Source organism: Scyliorhinus torazame, chromosome 18, assembly GCF_047496885.1.
Source record: "Scyliorhinus torazame isolate Kashiwa2021f chromosome 18, sScyTor2.1, whole genome shotgun sequence".
NCBI lineage: Eukaryota > Metazoa > Chordata > Chondrichthyes > Carcharhiniformes > Scyliorhinidae > Scyliorhinus > Scyliorhinus torazame.
In genome coordinates, this window is record NC_092724.1 from 39,773,140 (window position 1) to 39,794,063 (window position 20,924).

Consider the following 20,924-nt stretch of genomic DNA (forward strand, 5'->3'; position numbering starts at 1 on the left):
CCCCCCCCCCGCCCGCCCCCCCCCCCCGCCCGCGCCCCCCCCCCCCCCGCCCGCCCCCCCCCCCGCCCCTCCCGCCCGCGCCGCCCCCCCGCGCCCCCCCCCCCCCGCGCCCCCCCCCCCCCCCCCCCCCCCCGCCGACTAGCCATCTCCTTTTCTAGGCAAGGCCACGTGCCCGCGCCTCCCCGCACCCCTCCAGTCCCCCAGGCGGCGGACCCCCCACCCCGACCACCTCTTCTACTTCCAGCTCCCCTTTGGCCAATGCAGCAGCAACCCTGTTTCCCCCCCCCATCCCCCGCTAGATCCACATCTAGCCATTTTGCTCCCCCCATAACACTCCCCTTACATCAGCTGACTCCTGCTGACCCCGGTCTCTCCCGCCATTCATCGACCCCCAGTGTGAGGAATCCCCCCTCCCCATGGCAGTCAGTGTGCGCTCCTCTCCAGCACCGCCCTTCACACCCCCCCCCCCCCTCCCCACCCCCATCCTTCCCTAACACGGGAAAAAGCCCGCGCGTATCCTGAGCCGGCCCCGCCCCCTCTGCCGCAGCTCCTTTTTGCAGCCTACCCCAACTCCCCATCCCCGGGCCTCCACTCCCCCTCTTCCTCAGTGGGGGCCTGCCCCTCCAACACCGACGCCCACACTCTCCCACAGCCCCCACATCAAATCCATTCACCCATCCCCCAACACAGCACTCAAACCAAAAGAACATTCGCCAAACGTAATAAACAGTGAACACACAGTAAACATCCCCCCCCATGACAAACCCTCAATTTGAGTCCAACTTTTCAGTCTGTATAAAGTTCCATGCCTCATCGGGCGTTTCAAAATAGTGGTGCCAATCTTGGAACGTGACCCACAATCGCGCTGGCTGCAGCAAACTGAACTTCACCCCCTTCCGATGGAGCACCACCTTAGCCCGATTGAAACCAGCTCTCCTCTTAGCCACCTCCGCACTCCAGTCCTGGTAGATTCGGATCTCCGTGTTCTCCCACCTGCTGCTCCGCTCTTTTTGGCCCATCTCAGAACACACTCTCAGTCCAGAAAGCGGTGGAACCGCACCACTACGGCCCTTGGCGGCTCGTTGGTTTTGGGCCTTGCCAGGACCCGATGAGCCCCATCCAGCTCCAGGGGCCTCGGGAAAGCTCCCGCGCCCATCAGCGAATTGAGCATCGTGCTCATATATGCCCCGGCATCGGGCCCCTCCACTCCTTCAGGGAGACCCAGAATCCGAAGATTCTTCCTCCTCGACCTATTCTCCAGGTCCTCAAATTTTCCCGCCCACCTCTTGTGCAGCGCCTCGTGCGCCTCCACCTTCACCACCAGGCCAAGATCTCATCCTCGTTCTCCGAGGCGTTTTTGCCCGCACCTCCTCCGGATCGCCGCCCCATGGGCCTTCTGGGTCTCCACAAGCTTCTCAATCGCTGCCTTCATTGGCGCCAGCATTTCTGTCTTCAGCTCCTCAAAGCAGCGTTTAAGAAACTCCTGCTGCTTCTGCGACCACTGCGCCCATGCTGCATGGTCTCCACCCGTCGCCATCTTGCTTTTCCTCCCTCGCACTTTTCGCTGCCCCAAGATCACTTTTTTCACCGCTCCACTCCTGGTCAATCCATATAATGTCGGGGGGACCTTGCTGTCACCTTCCCACACTGGAAGCCGTCGAACAATTGCCGTTGGGGCCCCTCTGGAGAGCCCAAAAGTCCGTTCCCGGCGGGAGTTGCCGAACGTGCGACCTACCTAGGCATAACCGCAACCGGAAGTCGTAATCCCTTAACCTAACCTACACATCTTTGAACACTAAAGGGCAATTTAACATGGCCAATTCGCCTAACCTGCACATCTTGGACTGTGGGAGAAAACTGGAGCACCGGAGGAAACCCAAGCAGACACAGGAGAATGTTCAAACTCCACACAGTTCACACCAAAGTCAGAATCGAACCCAGGTCCCTGGCGCTGTTGTGGCAGAAGTGCTAACCACTGTGCTGCCCTACAGTTTAGAAGAATGAGGTGAACACATTGAAACATATAAAATTCTTAAGGAACTTGACAGGATAGATGTTAGGAAAATGTATCCCCGGGCAGGAGAGTCTATAAATAGGGATCAGGGTCTCAGAATAAAGGTTTGTCATTTAGGATTGTACGGGGAGAATCAAAAGATTGTGCACCTTTGAATTCTTCATCGCAGAGAACTGTGGATACTCTGTCATTGAGATTATTCAAGTCAAAGATTGATTTATGGAGGGTGACCAAGGCTATGGGGGTAGTGGGGGATTCATCGCTGAGGCAGAAGATATGCCATGATCTCACTGAATGGCAGAGCAGAGGCCAAAAGGTACATTCCTACTCCTATTCTTGTCCTAATGAAGTAGAGTTCCTACTCTCCATATTCTTACACCCAGAATGTCAGAATTAGTTAGGGAGAGCAGACCCCCAGGTCACACGGCTTAATGCAGAAGCATCTAAGGCCCCAATTCGCTGTAAAAGTTAGTTTTAGCTCCCAGTGAAACTACCCTCTGTGGAAATCAGCTCTGATCACTAGTTCAGCTTCATCCCATGAAACCTCCTCGACCTGCGGGACTAGAAAAAGCAGAATCATCTTGTTACCTCAGCACTGAAATGGCTCACACATCATGTTCTACCATTTTTATGCAACACAAGGTTTGGAGGAGGGGGAGGAAATCAATGCGTAAGAAATTGTGGAAGTGCACCTGCAGTGGATAATGGTCCTCAAGTATTTGAAAGAGGGCAGCGGGTTGGCACAATGGTTAACACTGCTATCTCACAGCGCTAGGGACCCGGGTTCAATTCCAGCTTTGGGTCACCGTCTGCGTGGAGTTCACCCAGTGTATGCTTGGGCTTCCTCCCACAGTCCAAAGATGTACAGGTTAGGTGGATAAATTGCTCCGTAAGTGTCCAAAAGGTTAGGTGGGGATATTGGGTTACGGGGATAGGATCAGAGTATGGACCAGGTAGGGTTCTCTTTCAGATGGTCAGTGCAGACTCGATGGGTTGAATGGCCTCCTCCTGCACTGTAGTGATTCTATGCAAGAAGAAAATGTATGAGGAAAGATCAATTTTTCAGGAGATGGCTAATTTCACCGAGGAGTTGGATTACCTATAATGAACATTGACGTCACTCTGCATATTAGTCAGTGTGTTGATTGTCAGTGTGTATTGATCAGCGGATAGAAAGGATAGTGAGCTTTAAAACATTCTTTGCAGTCATCACATCAAAACGGCTGGTATTCCCACAACAGAAATTAAGGCACAGTACCTTAAAAGTTGGTAGTCTGATTGTTTTCAACATGTAAAGACAAAAGGCAATTCCCAGGGTGTCTTGCAAGACCCAGGCCCATCTGTGAAAGAAAATTCATTCAGTGTCTCAAAGCCGAAGGTCCATACAGTAAGTTATTGCACAAATGTGATATTATGCAATATTGCTATACACTAAAGATTCATCAAACCAACTCTTGGTCCCTAACTTACTTGGATATTCATTTAACACAAAAAAATTGCTAACGCTCAAGCAATTTTAAAAAGGAGAAACTTACAATGACGAGACTTTTATAGATCAAACTATGAGAAAACCATGTGCATGTTTGTATTTTCTGGTCTTAAAGTAACTCAATCTAAATAGAAATGTATAATTGATTCAGTGTGAACATTAGAGAATAAATTACATGGTAATAATTTAAGTTACATATTGTCGGGAGCAGCACGGTGGTACAGTGGTTCAAGTACTGCTGCCTCATAGCGCCGAGGTCCCAGGTTCAATCCCGGGGTCACGGTCCGTGTGGAGTTTGCATATTCTCCTCGCTTTTGCGTGGGTTTCGCCCCCACAACCCAAAGATGTGCAGGGTAGGTGGATTGGCCACGCTAAATTGCCCCTTAATTGGAAAAATGAATTGGGTACTCTAATTTCTTTTTGAAAAAGTCACATATTGTCATGAAGCTATGCTCCTCTATATTTGAAAACATAACTTTTCAACTGATGGAAGTTTTGCAGCTTGAACTGAGACAGAGCAAATCGCTTAAAAATGCAAGATCATGTTCAGAGGTGAAGGTTAAAACAAACAAATCACTCTCATGGAGTGTGGAGAAGACAGACATTCCCTAGAATCCTATTGAAACTCATAACTGTTTAAAAGAAAAGACAATGAAATGCAAAATACTGGACACTGAAACAATGGCTGCCACAGGCAGACCTGCACAAAACATTTTGGAAATACACAAGGTTGCCCAGCCACTTTAGAGAGATTGCAAGTGACACAGGTGGTGTCAAGAAAGTCTTCAGCGGAGGAAACCAGATGAAGGCTGCCTTCACCCCTCTCTTGGTCTTTTGGGTTAAGATGTGGAGAATCCAACTCTACTAGGAACATACCAGTGAACCAAAATCTATTTTTTTTTTAAATTAAGGGGCAATTTAGCATGGCCAACCCATCTACCCTGCACATCTTTAGGCTGCGGGGGTGAGACCCACATAGACACGGGGCGAATGTGCAAACTCCACATGGATAGTGACCTGGGGTCGGGATCGAACCCGGGTCCTCAGCGCTGTGAGGCAGCAGCGCTAAGAGATCTCGTAGACGTCTTCTGCATCTGACCGCACCCAACAAACCAGCTAACCTAAATCGGCTGCAGTGTTTAAAACCTATGCCTCAAATACAAATCAAAGGATACTTAAGCACATACTCTTCTGCCTTCTTAAAAATTGGACTCTAACCCGCCTTATTTCTGATCCTGTGTGTGCGCAGCCCTAATGACTGCATGAGGGCTGAATGCTTGATGCCATGTTATGATATTTCTCAGATTTACTATTTAATAGATGTTCTCTTTCTTTGGCTCATGAAAACCTGGTTCCTTATTGCGAACAGCTTAAATAGTTAAATACACACTGATTTGGAAAAGGCATATTCTCGTGAAAAAGAAATCGAAACCATTGTTGCGACCAACCTGGGGGGTTGAATAGAGGGGAGCCAGCTCACCTCTTCTCTTTTTTAAATATCCATTTTAGAGTACCAATTATTATTTTTCCCCAATTAAGGGGCAATTTAGCGTGGCCAATCCACCTACTCTGCACATCTTTGAGTTGTGGGGGCAAACTCCACACAAGACAGCGACCCGGGGCCAGGATCGAACACGGGTCCTCGGCGTTGTGAGGCAGCAATGCTAGCCACTGCACCAGCCCACCTCTTCTCTCCTGGTCATAACAAAATTACAGTGAGATTAGTACCTGAATTTCACGATGTAAACACTGGCGTATAACTTAAGAGTTAATATTAGTGCGTGAATTAGTATAGAAATTGCATTATTGTAGATGCAATTGTATAAAACATGATGTAAATGTCATATAAATTGGGTTGCATAAAATTCTTCATCGCAGAAGTGGGTTAAAATGAACTAGCAGATGAAGGACTCTGACATAATGGTTTAAGAATCTGAACATAAATATTCATCCAACATATTTTCAAGGCCAGGGAATGTGAACAATAATCACTCATCTCACTGCAAATGCTGGGAATCATATATGTCAGACAACACCCGAATAGGGGACTTCCGGGTGCGGCGATGACCAGCTAAGTCGCACGTTTCGGCAGCTCCCGGTGGAATGGACTTTTGGGCTCTTGATAGGAGCCCCAACGGCAATTTTAACGGCTAAAAACACCGTGCGGTAAACCAGAAGGGTGTTCCCCCTGGACACGGATGGAAAAAGGAGAGGAAAGTGGCCGGATTGCAGCGGATCCTTTGGAACAACGGCAAGGAAGGCAAGAAAAAACCAAGATGGCGTTGGAAGGTGGCAGTTTCATATGGGGCCCTGAACAACAAGAGTTCTTGAAATGCTGCGTGGAGGAGATAAAAAAGGAAATGAAGAAAGAGTTGTTGGCCCCGATACTACAGGCGAGCGAAGGGCTGAAAGAGGAACAAAAGACCCAGGAGCAGGAGCTTCGGGTCGTGAAGGCGAAAGCAGCCGAGAATGAGAACGATATACAGGGCCTGGTGGTGAAGTCGGAGATACAGGAGGCACACCAGAAACGATGTGTGGAGAGGTTGGAGGCACTGGAAAACAACGCAAGGAGGAACAACCTGAGGATTCTTGGCCTTCCTGGAGGTGTGGAGGGGGCGGACGTCGGGGCATATGTGAGCACGATGCTGCACTCGTTAATGGGAGCGGAGGCCCCGACGGGTCCGTTGGAGGTGGAGGGAGCGTACCGAGTTATGGTGCGAGGATCGAGAGCAGGAGAAACTCCCAGAGCCATAGTGGTGAGATTCCTCCGTTTTAAGGATAGAGAAATGGTCCTTAGATGGGCGAAGAAAACTCGGTGTAGTAAATGGGAGAACGCGGTGATCCGCGTTTATCAAGACTGGAGTGCGGAGGTGGCGAGAAGGAGGGCGAGCTTTAATCGGGCCAAGGCGGTACTTCACAAAAGGAAGATAAAATTTGGAATGCTGCAACCGGCGAGACTGTGGGTCACATATCAAGGGAGGCACCACTACTTTGAGACGGCGGATGAAGCGTGGACTTTTATTGTAGACGAAAAACTGGAATGAGTGGATTATGAAAAAGAACGTTTGGATAAAGTGGTGGGGCGAATGGGGGGGGCGAAGAGGGGTTTTATGTTCTAATCCTGCGGTATGGTAACTTTTCTTTCTCCCACAGGTGGTGATGGGGGGAGGTGGGGAGGGAGAGGAGATGGGGCGTTGGCCATGGGAGGTGGGGCCGAGGGAGAGGCGCGGGTTTGGTTCCCGCGCTATGATAATTATGGCGGGAATAGAGAAGCAGGAAGGAGGGGGCGTCGCACGGTGCGAGCCGTGGTCACGGGGGGAAGCCGAGGTCAGCCAGAGTTTGCTGACTTCTGGGAGCAACATGGGGGGAGTAATTACGCTAGCGGGGGGTCTAGCGGGGGGGGGGGGGGGTGGGAGGGGGGAATTACTGGGTTGCTGCTGCTGGGGAAAGGGGGGAATGGGTACGGGAGAGGATGGGCGGGGGGGGCACCGCCTGGGGGAGATACAGCTGCGTGGGAACTGGGTGAGAAGCTGGAAAAAGATGATGGCTAACCGGCAAGGGGGGGGGGTGGGAAGCCCCCCAACTCGGCTGATCACGTGGAACGTGAGAGGGCTCAACGGGCGGATAAAGAGGGCACGAGTACTCGCACACCTTAAGAAACTTAAAGCAGATGTGGTTATGTTACAGGAAACGCACCTGAAACTGATAGACCAAGTTAGGCTGCGCAAAGGATAGGTGGGGCAGGTGTTCCATTCGGGGCTGGATGCGAAAAACAGGGGGGTGGCTATATTAGTGGGGAAGCGGGTAATGTTCGAGGCAAAGACTATAGTGGCGGATAACGGGGGCAGATACGTGATGGTGAGTGGCAAATTACAGGGAGAGATGGTGGTTTTGGTAAACGTGTATGCCCCGAACTGGGATGATGCCAACTTCATGAGGCGAATGCTAGGACGCATCCCGGACCTAGAGACGGGAAAGCTGATAATGGGGGGAGACTTTAACACGGTGTTGGAACCAAGGCTGGATAGGTCGAAGTCCAGGACTGGTAGGAGGCCGGCAGCAGCCAAGGTGCTTAAGGATTTTATGGAGCAGATGGGAGGTGTGGACCCGTGGAGATTCAGTAGACCTAGGAGTAAGGAGTTCTCGTTTTTCTCCTATGTCCATAAAGTCTATTCGCGCATAGACGTTTTTGTGTTGGGTAGGGCATTGATCCCGAAGGTGAGGGGAACGGAATATACGGCTATAGCCATTTCGGATCATGCCCCACACTGGGTAGACTTGGAGATAGGGGAGGAAACAGGAGGGCGCCCACCCTGGAGAATGGACATGGGACTAATGGCAGATGAGGGGGTGTGCCTAAGGGTGAGGGGATGTATTGAAAAGTACTTGGAACTCAATGACAATGGGGAGGTTCAGGTGGGAGTGGTCTGGGAGGCGTTGAAGGCGGTGGTTAGGGGGGAGCTGATATCAATAAGGGCACATAAAGGGAAGCAGGAGAGTAAGGAACGGGAGCGGTTGCTGCAAGAACTTTTGAGGGTGGACAGACAATATGCGGAGGCACCGGAGGAGGGACTGTACAGGGAAAGGCAAAGGCTGCATGTGGAATTTGACTTGCTGACTACAGGCACTGCAGAGGCACAATGGAGGAAGGCGCAGGGTGTACAGTATGAATATGGGGAGAAGGCGAGCAGATTGCTGGCACACCAATTGAGGAAAAGGGGAGCAGCGAGGGAAATAGGGGGAGTGAGGGATGAGGAAGGAGAGATGGGGCGGGGAGCGGAGAGAGTGAATGAAGTGTTCAAGACATTTTATAAAAAATTGTATGAAGCTCAATCCCCGGATGGGAGGGAGAGAATGATGGATTTTTTGGATCGGCTGGAAATTCCCAAGGTGGAAGAGCAGGAAAGGGTGGGACTGGGAGCACAGATCACGGTAGAAGAAGTGGTGAAAGGAATTAGGAACATGCAGACGGGAAAGGCCCCGGGACCGGACGGATTCCCAGTTGAATTTTACAGAAAATATTTGGACTTGCTCGCCCCGGTACTGACGAGGACCTTTAACGAGGCAAAGGAAAGGGGACAACTGCCCCCGACTATGTCTGAAGCAACGATATCGCTTCTCTTAAAGAAGGAAAAGGATCCGCTACAATGCGGATCCTACAGACCAATTTCCCTCCTAAATGTGGATGCCAAGGTCCTGGCCAAGGTAATGGCAATGAGAATAGAGGAATGTGTCCCGGGGGTGGTTCACGAGGACCAAACTGGGTTTGTGAAGGGGAGACAGCTGAACACGAATATACGGAGGTTGTTAGGGGTAATGATGATGGCCCCACCAGAGGGGGAAACGGAGATAGTAGTGGCGATGGATGCCGAGAAAGCATTTGATAGAGTGGAATGGGATTATCTGTGGGAGGTGTTGAGGAGATTTGGTTTTGGAGAGGGGTATGTTAGATGGGTGCAGCTGTTGTATAGGGCCCCAGTGGCGAGTGTGGTCACGAATGGACGGGGATCGGCATATTTTCGGCTCCATAGAGGGACAAGGCAGGGATGTCCTCTGTCCCCATTACTGTTTGCACTGGCGATTGAGCCCCTGGCGATAGCGCTGAGAGGTTCCAAGAGATGGAGGGGAATACTTAGGGGAGGAGAAGAACACCGGGTATCTTTATATGCGGATGATCTGTTACAATATGTGGCGGATCCGGCGGAGGGGATGCCAGAAATAATGCGGATACTTGGGGAGTTTGGGGATTTTTCAGGGTATAAATTGAACATGGGGAAGAGTGAGCTGTTTGTGGTGCATCCAGGGGAGCAGAGTAGAGAAATAGAAGACCTACCGTTGAGGAAGGTAACAAGAGACTTTCGTTACCTGGGGATCCAGATAGCTAAGAATTGGGGCACATTGCACAGGCTAAATTTAACGCGGTTGGTGGAACAGATGGAGGAAGATTTCAAGAGATGGGATATGGTAGCACTGTCAATGGCAGGGAGGGTGCAGGCGGTTAAGATGGTGGTCCTCCCGAGATTCCTCTTTGTGTTTCAGTGCCTCCCGGTGGTGATCACGAAGGCTTTTTTTAAAAGGATAGAAAAGAGTATCATGGGTTTTGTTTGGGCCGGGAAGACTCCGAGAGTGAGGAAGGGATTCTTACAGCGTAGTAGGGATGGGGGGGGCTGGCACTACCGAGCCTAAGTGAGTATTATTGGGCCGCTAATATTTCAATGGTGAGTAAGTGGATGGGAGAGGAGGAGGGAGCGGCGTGGAAGAGATTAGAGAGGGCGTCCTGTAGGGGGACCAGCCTGCAGGCTATGGTGACAGCCCCATTGCCGTTCTCACCGAGGAACTACACCACGAGCCCGGTGGTGGTAGCTACACTGAAGATTTGGGGACAGTGGAGATGACATAGGGGAAAGACCGGAGCATTGGGGGGGTCCCAGATAAGAAACAACCATAGGTTTGCCCCGGGGGGAATGGATGGGGGATATGGAATGTGGCAAAGAGCAGGAATAACGCAACTGAAAGATCTATTTGTGGATGGGAAGTTCGCAAGTCTGGGAGCGCTGACCGAGAAATATGGGTTGCCCCAAGGGAATGCATTCAGGTACATGCAATTGAGGGCTTTTGCGAGGCAACAGGTGAGGGAATTCCCGCAGCTCCCGTCACAAGAGGTGCAGGACAGAGTCATTTCAAAGAAATGGGTGGGGGATGGTAAGGTGTCGGATATATATAGGGAAATGAGGGACGAAGGGGAGACTATGGTGGACGAACTAAAAGGGAAATGGGAAGAAGAGCTAGGGGAGGAGATCGAGGAGGGGCTGTGGGCAGATGCCCTAAACAGGGTAAACTCGTCGTCCTCGTGCGCCAGGCTAAGCCTGATTCAGTTTAAGGTATTACACAGGGCACATATGACTGGAACACGGCTCAGAAAATTTTTTGGGGTGGAGGATAGGTGTGCGAGGTGCTCGAGAAGCCCAGCGAATCATACCCATATGTTTTGGTCATGCCCGGTACTACAGGGGTTTTGGGTGGGGGTGACAAAGGCGCTTTCAAAAGTAGTAGGAGTCCGGGTTGAACCAAGCTGGGGGTTGGCTATATTTGGGGTTGCACAAGAGCCGGGAGTGCAGGAGGCGAGAGAGGCCGATGTTTTGGCCTTTGCGTCCCTAGTAGCCCGGCGCAGGATATTGCTAATGTGGAAAGAAGCCAAGCCCCCGGGGGTGGAGACCTGGATAAATGATATGGCGGGGTTCATAAAGCTAGAGCGGATTAAGTTCGTCCTAAGGGGGTCGGCTCAAGGGTTCACCAGGCGGTGGCAACCGTTCGTCGAATATCTTGCGGAAAGATAGATGGGGGAAAAAAGAAGGCAGCAGCAGCAGCCCAGGACTTGGGAGGGGGGGGGGGTATAGCCTGTGACAAGGCAGTTGCCAATTAGGGCTAGTTTTCATTTTTGTTATTTAATATTTATTTATTTGTTGTTTTTTGTTTATATAAAAAAGGTCACTATTATCTGTATTGTTATAATGTTGTGTAAAGGATGCACAATGTACTGTGTTGGTTGACCAAAAATTTTCAATAAAATATTTATTAAAAAAAAAACACCCGAATAGGGAATAGACTAGTTAATTTTATCATAGCTTGAAAAATCAACAGCATTTAAATAGGAGCAAGAATGGTTAGGAGGAAAAGGAATGGTGTGTAGCGAGGAGCAATCACCTGTAACAATGTTTCAAAGAAAATCAGAAGATGGCAGTGATTAAGTTTATTTAAGAAATGGGAGGAAACATTATCTTAAAACATTAAAGATATGAGGGGGGCAACAATAGTGAGAAAAACAGGTGGGGCGATAACTCAAGTGAAAAGCAAATGGGTAAAGCTATATCAAGAGCAAGATTATCAGTGCAAGCTCTTTGTAGGATAGGTAAAGTGTCAAGTGACTAAAAGGTCAGAACAGAGATGTTTGACAAAGCAGCTACGTAACCTGCACTCAGTTTCCCTGTTGTAGGGGAGACTGCACTGTGACCAATGGATACAATATGCTGAAAGAGGAAGCACATAGAAGTACTAAAATAAACAACAAGATAATGTTACTTACTTGTCTTCATTTCTGAATACTGCCCACACACAACTAACAGAGACACAAAATATGCCCAGAATCAACATCCGTACTTGGGGACGTTTGTTACTACATGGTAGCTCTGGAATCCTGATCGATAGAACAAAGAGAAGTCAGGTTAACATCGGGTGATGAGCAAGGAGAAAATTCTAAATTCAGGGTTGTTGTAAATTGATATTAAAAACAGAATTTAAAAAGGACATATTTTAAATTACCTGCATTCACAGAAGGGAATCCTCTTGACAAATGGGGACAAGCAGCTGTAAAGCCCAATGGAGGAGGCAAGGCAGAAAATGCCTATGATTACGTACACTGGTTTGGAAACAAGAAACAGATAAAAGGTGCTTATGATGTGGCTTTTTCATATTTGAAAGTGTTACAGTAGTTCCCAAATCCATCCCTTCAAACATCACACTTTGAAGTGAGCTGCTAATTTCCAGACGCTAGATATTGTCCAGCACCATTCTGCACAGGACTCTAAACAGTGAACATTGGCGGACTAACTGCTGAGGATATCAAAATAGAGCCCAATCCTGCCATTGCCTAATATCTGCACACATTAACCTGCTTAGCAAAAGTCACTGGTTATGGACTCCTGAATCATGGCTACATTTCCCCCTCCTTGCTCCAGAGTCCTAATGCAATCTGGAGTACTCCTGCCTTTTGGATGAGATCAGCAGAGACAAGAGAGACTTTGGGAAATGGTAGTGTTTAGAAATGGATGGAACCTGCTAACTTCTTGCAATGCTTGACACGTTACACTCATTAGGCCAAAAAACAGGTATTCTCTCCCAAGTCCATGTAGAAATTCCACCACAGGAATATGTTACCCCAGGGCACTATGTTGGCACAGTGGTTAGCATTGCTGCCTCATGGCGCGGAGGTCCCAGGTTCAATCCCGGCTCTGAGTCACTGTCCGTGTGGAGTTTGCACATATCCCCCCCCGTACACTAAATTTATTTTTAAAAAAGGAATAGATGTAACCCCACAGGAATATATGTAACCTACTATCAGAATATCTCAACCATCAACCCTCAATAAGAATATAATTTATTGTGCAAAGTGCAACTTCTGGCACCAAACTTGCTGCCATCTAGCCCACTCCCAGATATTTGGATATTCAGTAAGCAGTGACATACCTAGTTGAAGATAGAAGCAGTAAAGGAGGACCAGCATTGAGCAGCACATGACCACAAAAATACAGATCATGATTGGCGTAACATCGACGGTTTCATCATCCTGTTTGTCTGCCCCGTCATGTTTGTGTTTCATGTAGCGCCTTGAATAGAAGCAGAAAATATTCTAATTGCCATCATGTCTCACACAAGAGTGAAAAACAAAATTCCACTCCACTTCCTAGATGCATATTCGATTCAAACCTTTTTTTAAAAATTCATTCATGGGATGTGAGCGTTTGCGGGCCTATTTCTTAATGCTCATGGGATGGTGGTGGTGGTGAGTTGCTGCAGGCCATGTTGTGCAAACACACCCACAATGCTGTCAGGGACAAAGTTACAGGATTTTGACCCAATGACAATGAAGGAGAGTCAGGATGATGTATGAAATGGAAGGGAACCTACAGGTGGGGTGGCGTTCCAGTGTCTCTGATGGTGTAGTGCAGTCGCGCACAAGTACAGACAAGTGACTAGAACATTGCCGATTTTGCTTATGATGTATTCTCAGTACCTACTGGCCCTGTTGGGCAGAGAATCAGAAAATAATTTGGCCTGCGCCAGAGGCTCCTGCAAAGATTGTGGGCCCTGAATTCAGAGGGGAGTTTGCTTCCTTTATAGAGTTGGGTGAAGTGAGATGCTACGAATATGAGCTCTGCTGCCAATTGTAAAGTAAATTCAGTATATGCAATGGTACTAACTATCCAACCTCAGGAGCTGAGAGAGAATAGAATTGCATTTGTGCAAATAAGTGTCTTGTATTATTGGATTGGATTTTTTTATTGTCACACGTACCGAGGTATAGTGAAAAGTATTTTTCTGCAAGCAGCTCAACAGATCATTAAATACATGAAAAGAGAAGGAAATAAAAGAAAATACATAATAGGGCAACACAAGGTACACAATGTAACAACATAACACTGGCATCGGGTGAAGCATACAGGGGTGTAGCATTAATGAGGTCAGTCCATAAGAGGGTCGTTTAGGAGTCTGGTAGCAGCGGGGAAGAAGCTGTTTTTGAGTCTGTTTGTGCTTGTTCTCAGACTTTTGTATCTCCTGCCAACACACTCTGAACACTCTCTGGCAGGTTCAGCCCAGACGACTGGGGGAGTATCCATAGCTATCAATCAAATAACTCCCGACATACTAAGTGCTCATTTCCACACAGCAGGAATCACCTACTTTTTCACATCTTTGCTTCCTGCCCAGTAACCGCCGATGGCTACTGTCCCGACCGCCATGACGAAGATAACCACCATGTTATAATCCAGGAACGGTTCGTTTGGGGCATACATCGCTACTTTGATCGATTTCCCAAAAGTCTGTTGTGGAAACAAATAATTTGTTGTTCATCTAGTTTTACCAGTTGGAAGGTTACACATCAGACAGCACTGGCTGCAGCAGGGTTTAAAGTAGTAAAGCAAGCTAGCAGAAGTGGTTCAAAATTAGAAATTTTTATTTTTTTAAATAGGTTTGTGGGATGTGAGGATTGCTAGCTAGGCCAGCATTGATGCCCATCCTTAATTGTCCTCGAGAAAGTGGTAGCGAGCCACTGCCTTGAACTGCTGCAGATCATGAGTTGCTGTTTGGAGTACCAAGAATTTGAGCTAGTGAGGAACAGTCATAGAGACCATACAATATGGGGGCAGAATAAGGCTATTCGGCCAATCGAATCTGCTCCACCATTCGATCATGGCTGATAGGTTCATCCCCATTCTCCTGCCTCTCCCCAAATCCCCATGATCCCCTAATTAATCAACACCACCAAATTTGTGCTTGAGGTGCTGTTACCTGCATGGCTACAGACCAAGAGCTGGAAGGTGAAATTCAACAGAATAGTTCTTTCTTAGAACGTAAGAACTAGTGCAGGAATAGGCAATTTAGCCTCTCGAGCCTGCTCCACCATTCAATACGATCATGGCTGATCTCATCATGGCCTCAACTCCACCATCCTGCCCGTTCTCTGTAACCCATTACCAATTAAAAATCTGTCTAACTCCTCCTTAAATTTACTCACTGTCCCAGCATCCACCACATTCTGGGGTAGTGAATTCCACAGATTCATGACCCTTTGGGAGAAATAGTTACGCCTCACCTCTATTTTAAATTTGCTACCCCTTATCCTGAGACTATGACCTTTCGTTCTAGAATGCCCCACAAGAGGAAACATCCCCTCCACATCTACTTTATCAACACCTTTAATCATCTTATGTACCTCTAATTGATCTCTCCTCATTCTTCTGAACTCTACAAAGATGACCTAAACTGCTTAATCTCTCTTCATAAGTCTGGGGGATAAACAGGCGTTTCTGTGGCTGCAAACGGGGCTCTAGGATGGTGTGTTGCCTCCCTGGTACCAGGATCCTGGATGTCTCTAAACGGCTACAGGGCATCCTGAAACAGGAGGATAAACAGACAGATATCATTGTCCACATTGGTACTAATGGCATAGGCAAGAAGAGGGAAGAGGTCCTGCAAAGACAATTCAGGGAGGTAGGTCAGGAGCTAGAAAGCAGGACCTTCAGGGTAGAAATCTCAGGATTACTCCCCATGCCACATGCTCATGAAACTTGGAACAGGGAGACAGTACAATTGAACATGTGGCTAAAAAGATGGTGTAGGAGGGAGGACTTTAGATATATGGATTACTGGGATGTCTTCTGGGGAAGGTGGGACCTGTACAAGAATGACAGGTTGCACCTGAACTGGAGGGGCACCAATACCCTGGTGGGAGGTTACCTACTGCTGTTCGGGGGGTTTAAACTAGGCAGGGGGATGGGAACTGGAACAACAGGCCAGTAAGTGTAGAGACTGGGGAAAAAAGTGAGACTGAGATAAACATAGCTCAGAGTAAGATCAGGCAGAGGGAGGCCACAGGGTTCAACGGGACTGTAGGTCTGGAGTGCGTTTGCTTCAATGCAAGTATAACAGGTAAAACAGACAAACTGAGAGCCTGCAATTACGTGGTTAAAACAAGGACAAGACTGACAGCTTAACATTCCAGGATATTGTTGTTTTAGATGGGACAGAAGGGGAAACAAAAGAGGTGGGGGAGTTGCATTGCTGATTAGGGAGCAGATCACAGCTGTGTTGAGGGAGGACACATTGGAGGGAACCTGTAGTGAGGCATAATGGGTGGAGCTCAGGAATAATATGGGTGAAATCACAATGTTGGGAGTATACTATAGACCTCCCAACAGCCTGCAGGAGATAGAGGAGTTGTGTAATCAGATACTGAAAATGTGAGAAAAAAGCAGGGTAGTTCTTTTTAATATATATATACATTTATTAAAATTTTTAACAGTTTTTCTCCCTTACAAACAATAACCCCCCCCCCCCGTAACAGAAAAAAAGAAACGAGAAATTGCGCGGAGCAAGATATATACATGGCAAAATAGTATATTTACATAGCTTTGTACACTGGCTCTCTCCCGTACGTGCCAGTTTCCCCAACTCTTCATGTTATCTCTTGCTCATTCACGCCCCCCCCCCCCCCAGGTTGCCGCTGCTGCTGACTGACCTTTCTCTAACGCTCCGCGAGATAGTCTAGGAACGGTCACCACCACCTGTAGAACCCCTGCGCAGACCCTCAAGGCAAACTTAATCCTCTCCAACTTTATGAACCCAGCCATATCGTTTATCCAGGCCTCCACGCTGGGGGGCTTCTTCTCCTTCCACATTAGCAAGATCCTTCGCCGGGCTACTAGGGACGCAAAGGCCAGAATACCGGCCTCTTTCGCCTCCTGCACTTCCGGTTCGTCCACTACTCCGAATATTGCTAGCCCCCAGCTTGGCTTGACCGGGACTTTCACCACCTGAGATATTGCTCCCGCCACTCCTCTCCAGAACCCCTCCAGTGCCGGGCATGACCAAAACATATGGACATGGTTCGCCGGGCTCCCTGAGCAACTTCCACATCTGTCCTCTACCCCAAAGAACCTGCTCAACCTCGCCCCCGTCAAGTGAGCTCTGTGAACAACCTTAAATTGTATCAGGCTGAGCCTGGCACACGAGGAGGAGAAATTAACCCTACCCAGGGCATCAGCCCACAGACCTTCCTCGATCTCCTCCCCCAGCTCCTCCTCCCATTTACCCTCCAACTCTTCTACCAGCGCTTCCCCCTCTTCTTTCATCTCCTGGTGTATTGCCGACACCTTGCCCTCCCCGACCCATGCACCCGAGATCACACTGTCTTGAATTTCTTGTGCCGGGGGCAACGGGAATTCCCTCACCTGTCTCCTCACAAAAGCCCTCACCTGCATATATCTAAAGGCATTTCCCGGGGGTAACTCAAACTTCTCCTCCAGTGCCCCTAAGCTCGCAAACGTCCCGTCAATGAACAGGTCCCCCATTCTTTTAATCCCCGCCCGATGCCAGCTCTGGAACCCCCCGTCCATCTTCCCCGGAACAAACCGGTGGTTACCTCTGATCAGGGACCATACCGATGCTCCCATTGCGCCCCGGTGCCGTCTCCACTGGCCCCAGATCCTTAACGTTGCCGCCACCACCGGGCTCGTGGTATACTTGGTCGGCGAGAGCGGCAGTGGTGCCGTCACCAACGCCCCCAGGCTCATCCCTTTGCAGGACACCATCTCCATCCTCTTCCATGCCGCCCCCTCTCCCTCCATAACCCACTTGCGGATCATCGCCACATTTGCTGCCCAGTTGTAGCTCCCTAGATTTGGCAGCGCCAACCCTCCTCGGTCTCTACTGCATTCCAGGAACTCTCTCCTTACCCTCGGGGTCTTATCGCCCACACAAACCCCATAATACTCCTGCCTACTCTCTTAAAAAAGGCCTTGGCGATCACGATGGGGAGGCACTGAAACACAAACAGAAACCTCGGGAGGACCACCATTTTGACCGACTGCATTCTACCCGCCAGCGAGAGCGGTAACATGTCCCATCTTTTGAAGTCCCCCTCCATTTGCTCCACCAATCTTGTCAGGTTCAGTTTATGTAGGGCCCCCCAACTCCTGGCTATCTGGATCCCCAGGTACCGAAAGCTCCCCTCCGCCCTCCTCAGCGGTAGGTCCCCTATCCCTCTTTCCTGGTCCCCTGCCTGTAATAAGGAGAGCTCACTCTTCCCTACATTGAGCTTATAGCCCGAAAACTCCCCAAACTCCCTTAGAGTCTGCATGACCTCCACCATCCCCTCCATTGGATCCGCCACGTACAGCAACAGGTCATCCGCATATAGCGACACCCGATGCTCTTCTCCCCCTCGGACCACCCCCCTCCATTTATTAGACTCCCTCAATGGCATGGCCAATGGTTCGATCGCCAATGCGAACAGCAGGGGGGACAGGGGGCACCCCTGTCTCGTCCCTCGGTACAGTCGAAAGTACTCCGACCTCCGCCGGTTCGTCACTACACTCGCCACCGGGGCTCTGTAAAGGAGCTTAACCCAACTAATAAACCCTCCCCCGAACCCAAACCTACGCAGCGCCTCCCAGAGGTACTCCCACTCTACTCGGTCAAAGGCCTTCTCCGCGTCCATAGCTGCCACTATCTCCGCCTCTCCCTCCTCCGATGGCATCATCATCACGTTTAAAAGCCGCCACACGTGTTTAATTGCCTGCCCTTTACAAATCCCGTCTGGTCTTCATGGATCACCCCCCGGACACAGTCCTCGTGGCCAGCACTTTTGCCAGCAACTTTGCATCCACATTGAGGAGCGAGATCAGCCTGAACGATCCACATTGTAGTGGGTCCTTGTCCTGCTTTAAGATCAAAGAAATTGTCGCTTCCGACATTGACGGGGGCAGGGTCCCCTCCTCTCTTGCCTCGTTAAAGGTCCTCACTAGTAACGGGGCCAACAGGTCTACGTCCTTCCTGTAGAACTCCACCGGGAACCCATCCGGTCCCGGGGCCTTCCCCGCCTGCATACTCCCCAAACCCTTGCTCAGCTTCTCCAACCCAATTGGTGCCCCCAAGCCAGCCACCTCCTGCTCTTCCACCCTCGGGAATCTCAGTTGGTCTAGGAATCGTCTCATCCCCTCTTCCCCCGCTGGGGGCTGGGATCTGTACAGCTCTTCATAGAAGGCCTTAAATACCTCGTTTATTTTCGTCGCACTCCAAACCGTGGCTCCCCTTCCATCCTTGACTCCCCCTATTTCCCTCGCTGCCATCCTCTTACGGAGCTGGTGAGCCAGCATCCGACTAGCCTTATCCCCATGCTCGTAGATCGCCCCCTGCGCTTTCCTCCACTGTGCCTCCGCCTTCCCTGTGGTCAACAGGTCAAGCTCCGTCTGGAGCCGTCGTCTTTCCCCAAGTAATCTTTCCTCCGGGGCCTCTGCGTATCTCCTGTCCACTCTCAAAATCTACCCCACTAACCTCTCCCTTTCCATGCCCTCTGTCTTCTCCCTATGAGCCCTAATGGAGATTAGCTCTCCCCTGATCACCGCCTTCAACGCCTCCCATACCACCCCCACCCGCACCTCCCCGTTGTCATTGGCCTCCAAGTACCTTTCGATTCACCCCCTCACCTTCCCACACACCACCTCGTCCGCCAGCAGTCCCACATCCAGCCGCCACAGCGGGCGTCGGTCCCTCTCCTCTCCCAGCGCCAGTTCCACCCAGTGCGGGGCATGGTCCGAAACGGCTATGGCTGAATACTCCGTCCCCTCCACCCTCAGGATGAGCGCCCTGCCCAGAACAAAAAAATCTATCCGGGAGTAGGCTTTGTGTACATGGGAGACGAAAGAAAATTCCCTGGCCTGCGGCCTTGCAAACCGCCATGGGTCCACTCCCCCCCCATCTGATCCATAAACCCCCTGAGCACCTTGGCCGCCGCCGGCCTCTTTCCAGTCCTTGATTTGGAGTGGTCCAGTGCTGGATCCAACACTGTATTGAAGTCCCCTCCCATTATCAGGCCTCCTATCCCCAGGTCCGGAATGCGCCCCAACATGCGCTTCATGAATCCTGCATCATCCCAGTTCGGGGCGTATACGTTTACCAACCTCACCCGCGTCCCTTGCAACCTACCACTCACCATTACATATCGCCCTCCATTGTCCACAACAATAGGCTTGGCCTCAAATAACACCCGTTTTCCCACCAATATTGCCACCCCTCTATTCTTTGCGTCCAGTCCAGAGTGGAATATCTATCCTACCCATCCCTTTCTTAACCTGACCTGGTCCGCCACCTTCAGGTGTGTCTCTTGGAGCATGACCACGTCTGCCTTCAGTCCCTTTAAGTGCCCCTCACGTTCCACGTGTCGGCCATCTCCTTTTCTGGGCCAGTCCCGTGTCCACGCCTCCCTCACCCTCCAGTCCCCCAGACGGGGGACCCCCGTCCCGACCACCTCTTCTATGTCCCATTCCCTTTCGGCCAGTGCAGCCGCAACTCTTCTCCTCTCCCCCCCCCCCCCTAGACCCCCGTCTAGCTTTTTTGCTCCCCCCATGTCACTCCCGTAAGTCAGCTGACACCTGCTGACCCCGGCTACCCCCGCTATCCCATTGACCTCCCAGTGTGGGAGTTCCCCCTCCCACCTTTCTTCCCGCACGCGGGAAAAACAAGAAACCCCGCGCTTTCCAAAGCCCGCTCCGCCCCCTCTGGCGCAGCTCCTGTCGCGGCCTTGTCTCTCTCCCCCAGCCCATGTAACATTTCCTGCGCGTGATTGTGATTGACCCCCTATATACAACAACCATCACACATCAAACCTCAAATATCCCCCCCACCCTCACAAACCCTCAGTTAGAGTCCAACTTTTCGGTTTGTATAAATGTCCACGCCTCTTCAGGCGTTTCAAAGTAGTAGTGTTGGCCCTTGTACGTGACCCACAGTCGCGCTGATGCAGCATTCCAAATTTCACTTCTTTCTGGTGCAACACAGCTTTGGCCCTGTTGAAACCCGCTCTCCGCTTTGCAACCTCCGTGCTCCAATCCGGGTATATTCGGATCTCTGCATTGTCCCACTTACTGCTCCGCTCCTTCTTTGCCCCATTTCAGGACCCACTCTCTGTCCGTGAACCGGTGGAACCTCACCACCATCGCCCTTGGCGGCTCATTTGCCCGGGGCCTCCTCGCCAGCACCCGGTGTGCCCCGTCTAACTCCAGCGGCCTCGAAGGGGCCTCCTTGCCCATCATCGCCCCGAGCATCTTGCTCGCGTATGCCCCGGCATCGGCCCACTCCGCTCCT

The 20,924-nt window shown here is 50.3% G+C and overlaps 1 protein-coding gene across 2 annotated transcripts in view; it reads right to left on the minus strand.

Moving 5' to 3' along the window:
- Positions 1 to 20,924, minus strand: part of sppl2 (signal peptide peptidase-like 2) — a 77,244-nt gene that overhangs the window by 32,028 nt on the left and 24,292 nt on the right. For both annotated transcript variants that reach the window (XM_072482624.1, XM_072482625.1), the window contains exons 5-9: positions 13,962 to 14,101; positions 12,747 to 12,886; positions 11,823 to 11,919; positions 11,587 to 11,697; positions 3,273 to 3,354 (exon numbers count right to left, since the gene is read on the minus strand). In XM_072482624.1, the coding sequence (XP_072338725.1) occupies positions 3,273 to 3,354; positions 11,587 to 11,697; positions 11,823 to 11,919; positions 12,747 to 12,886; positions 13,962 to 14,101 (570 nt within the window). The remainder of the gene's footprint in view (positions 1 to 3,272; positions 3,355 to 11,586; positions 11,698 to 11,822; positions 11,920 to 12,746; positions 12,887 to 13,961; positions 14,102 to 20,924) is intronic.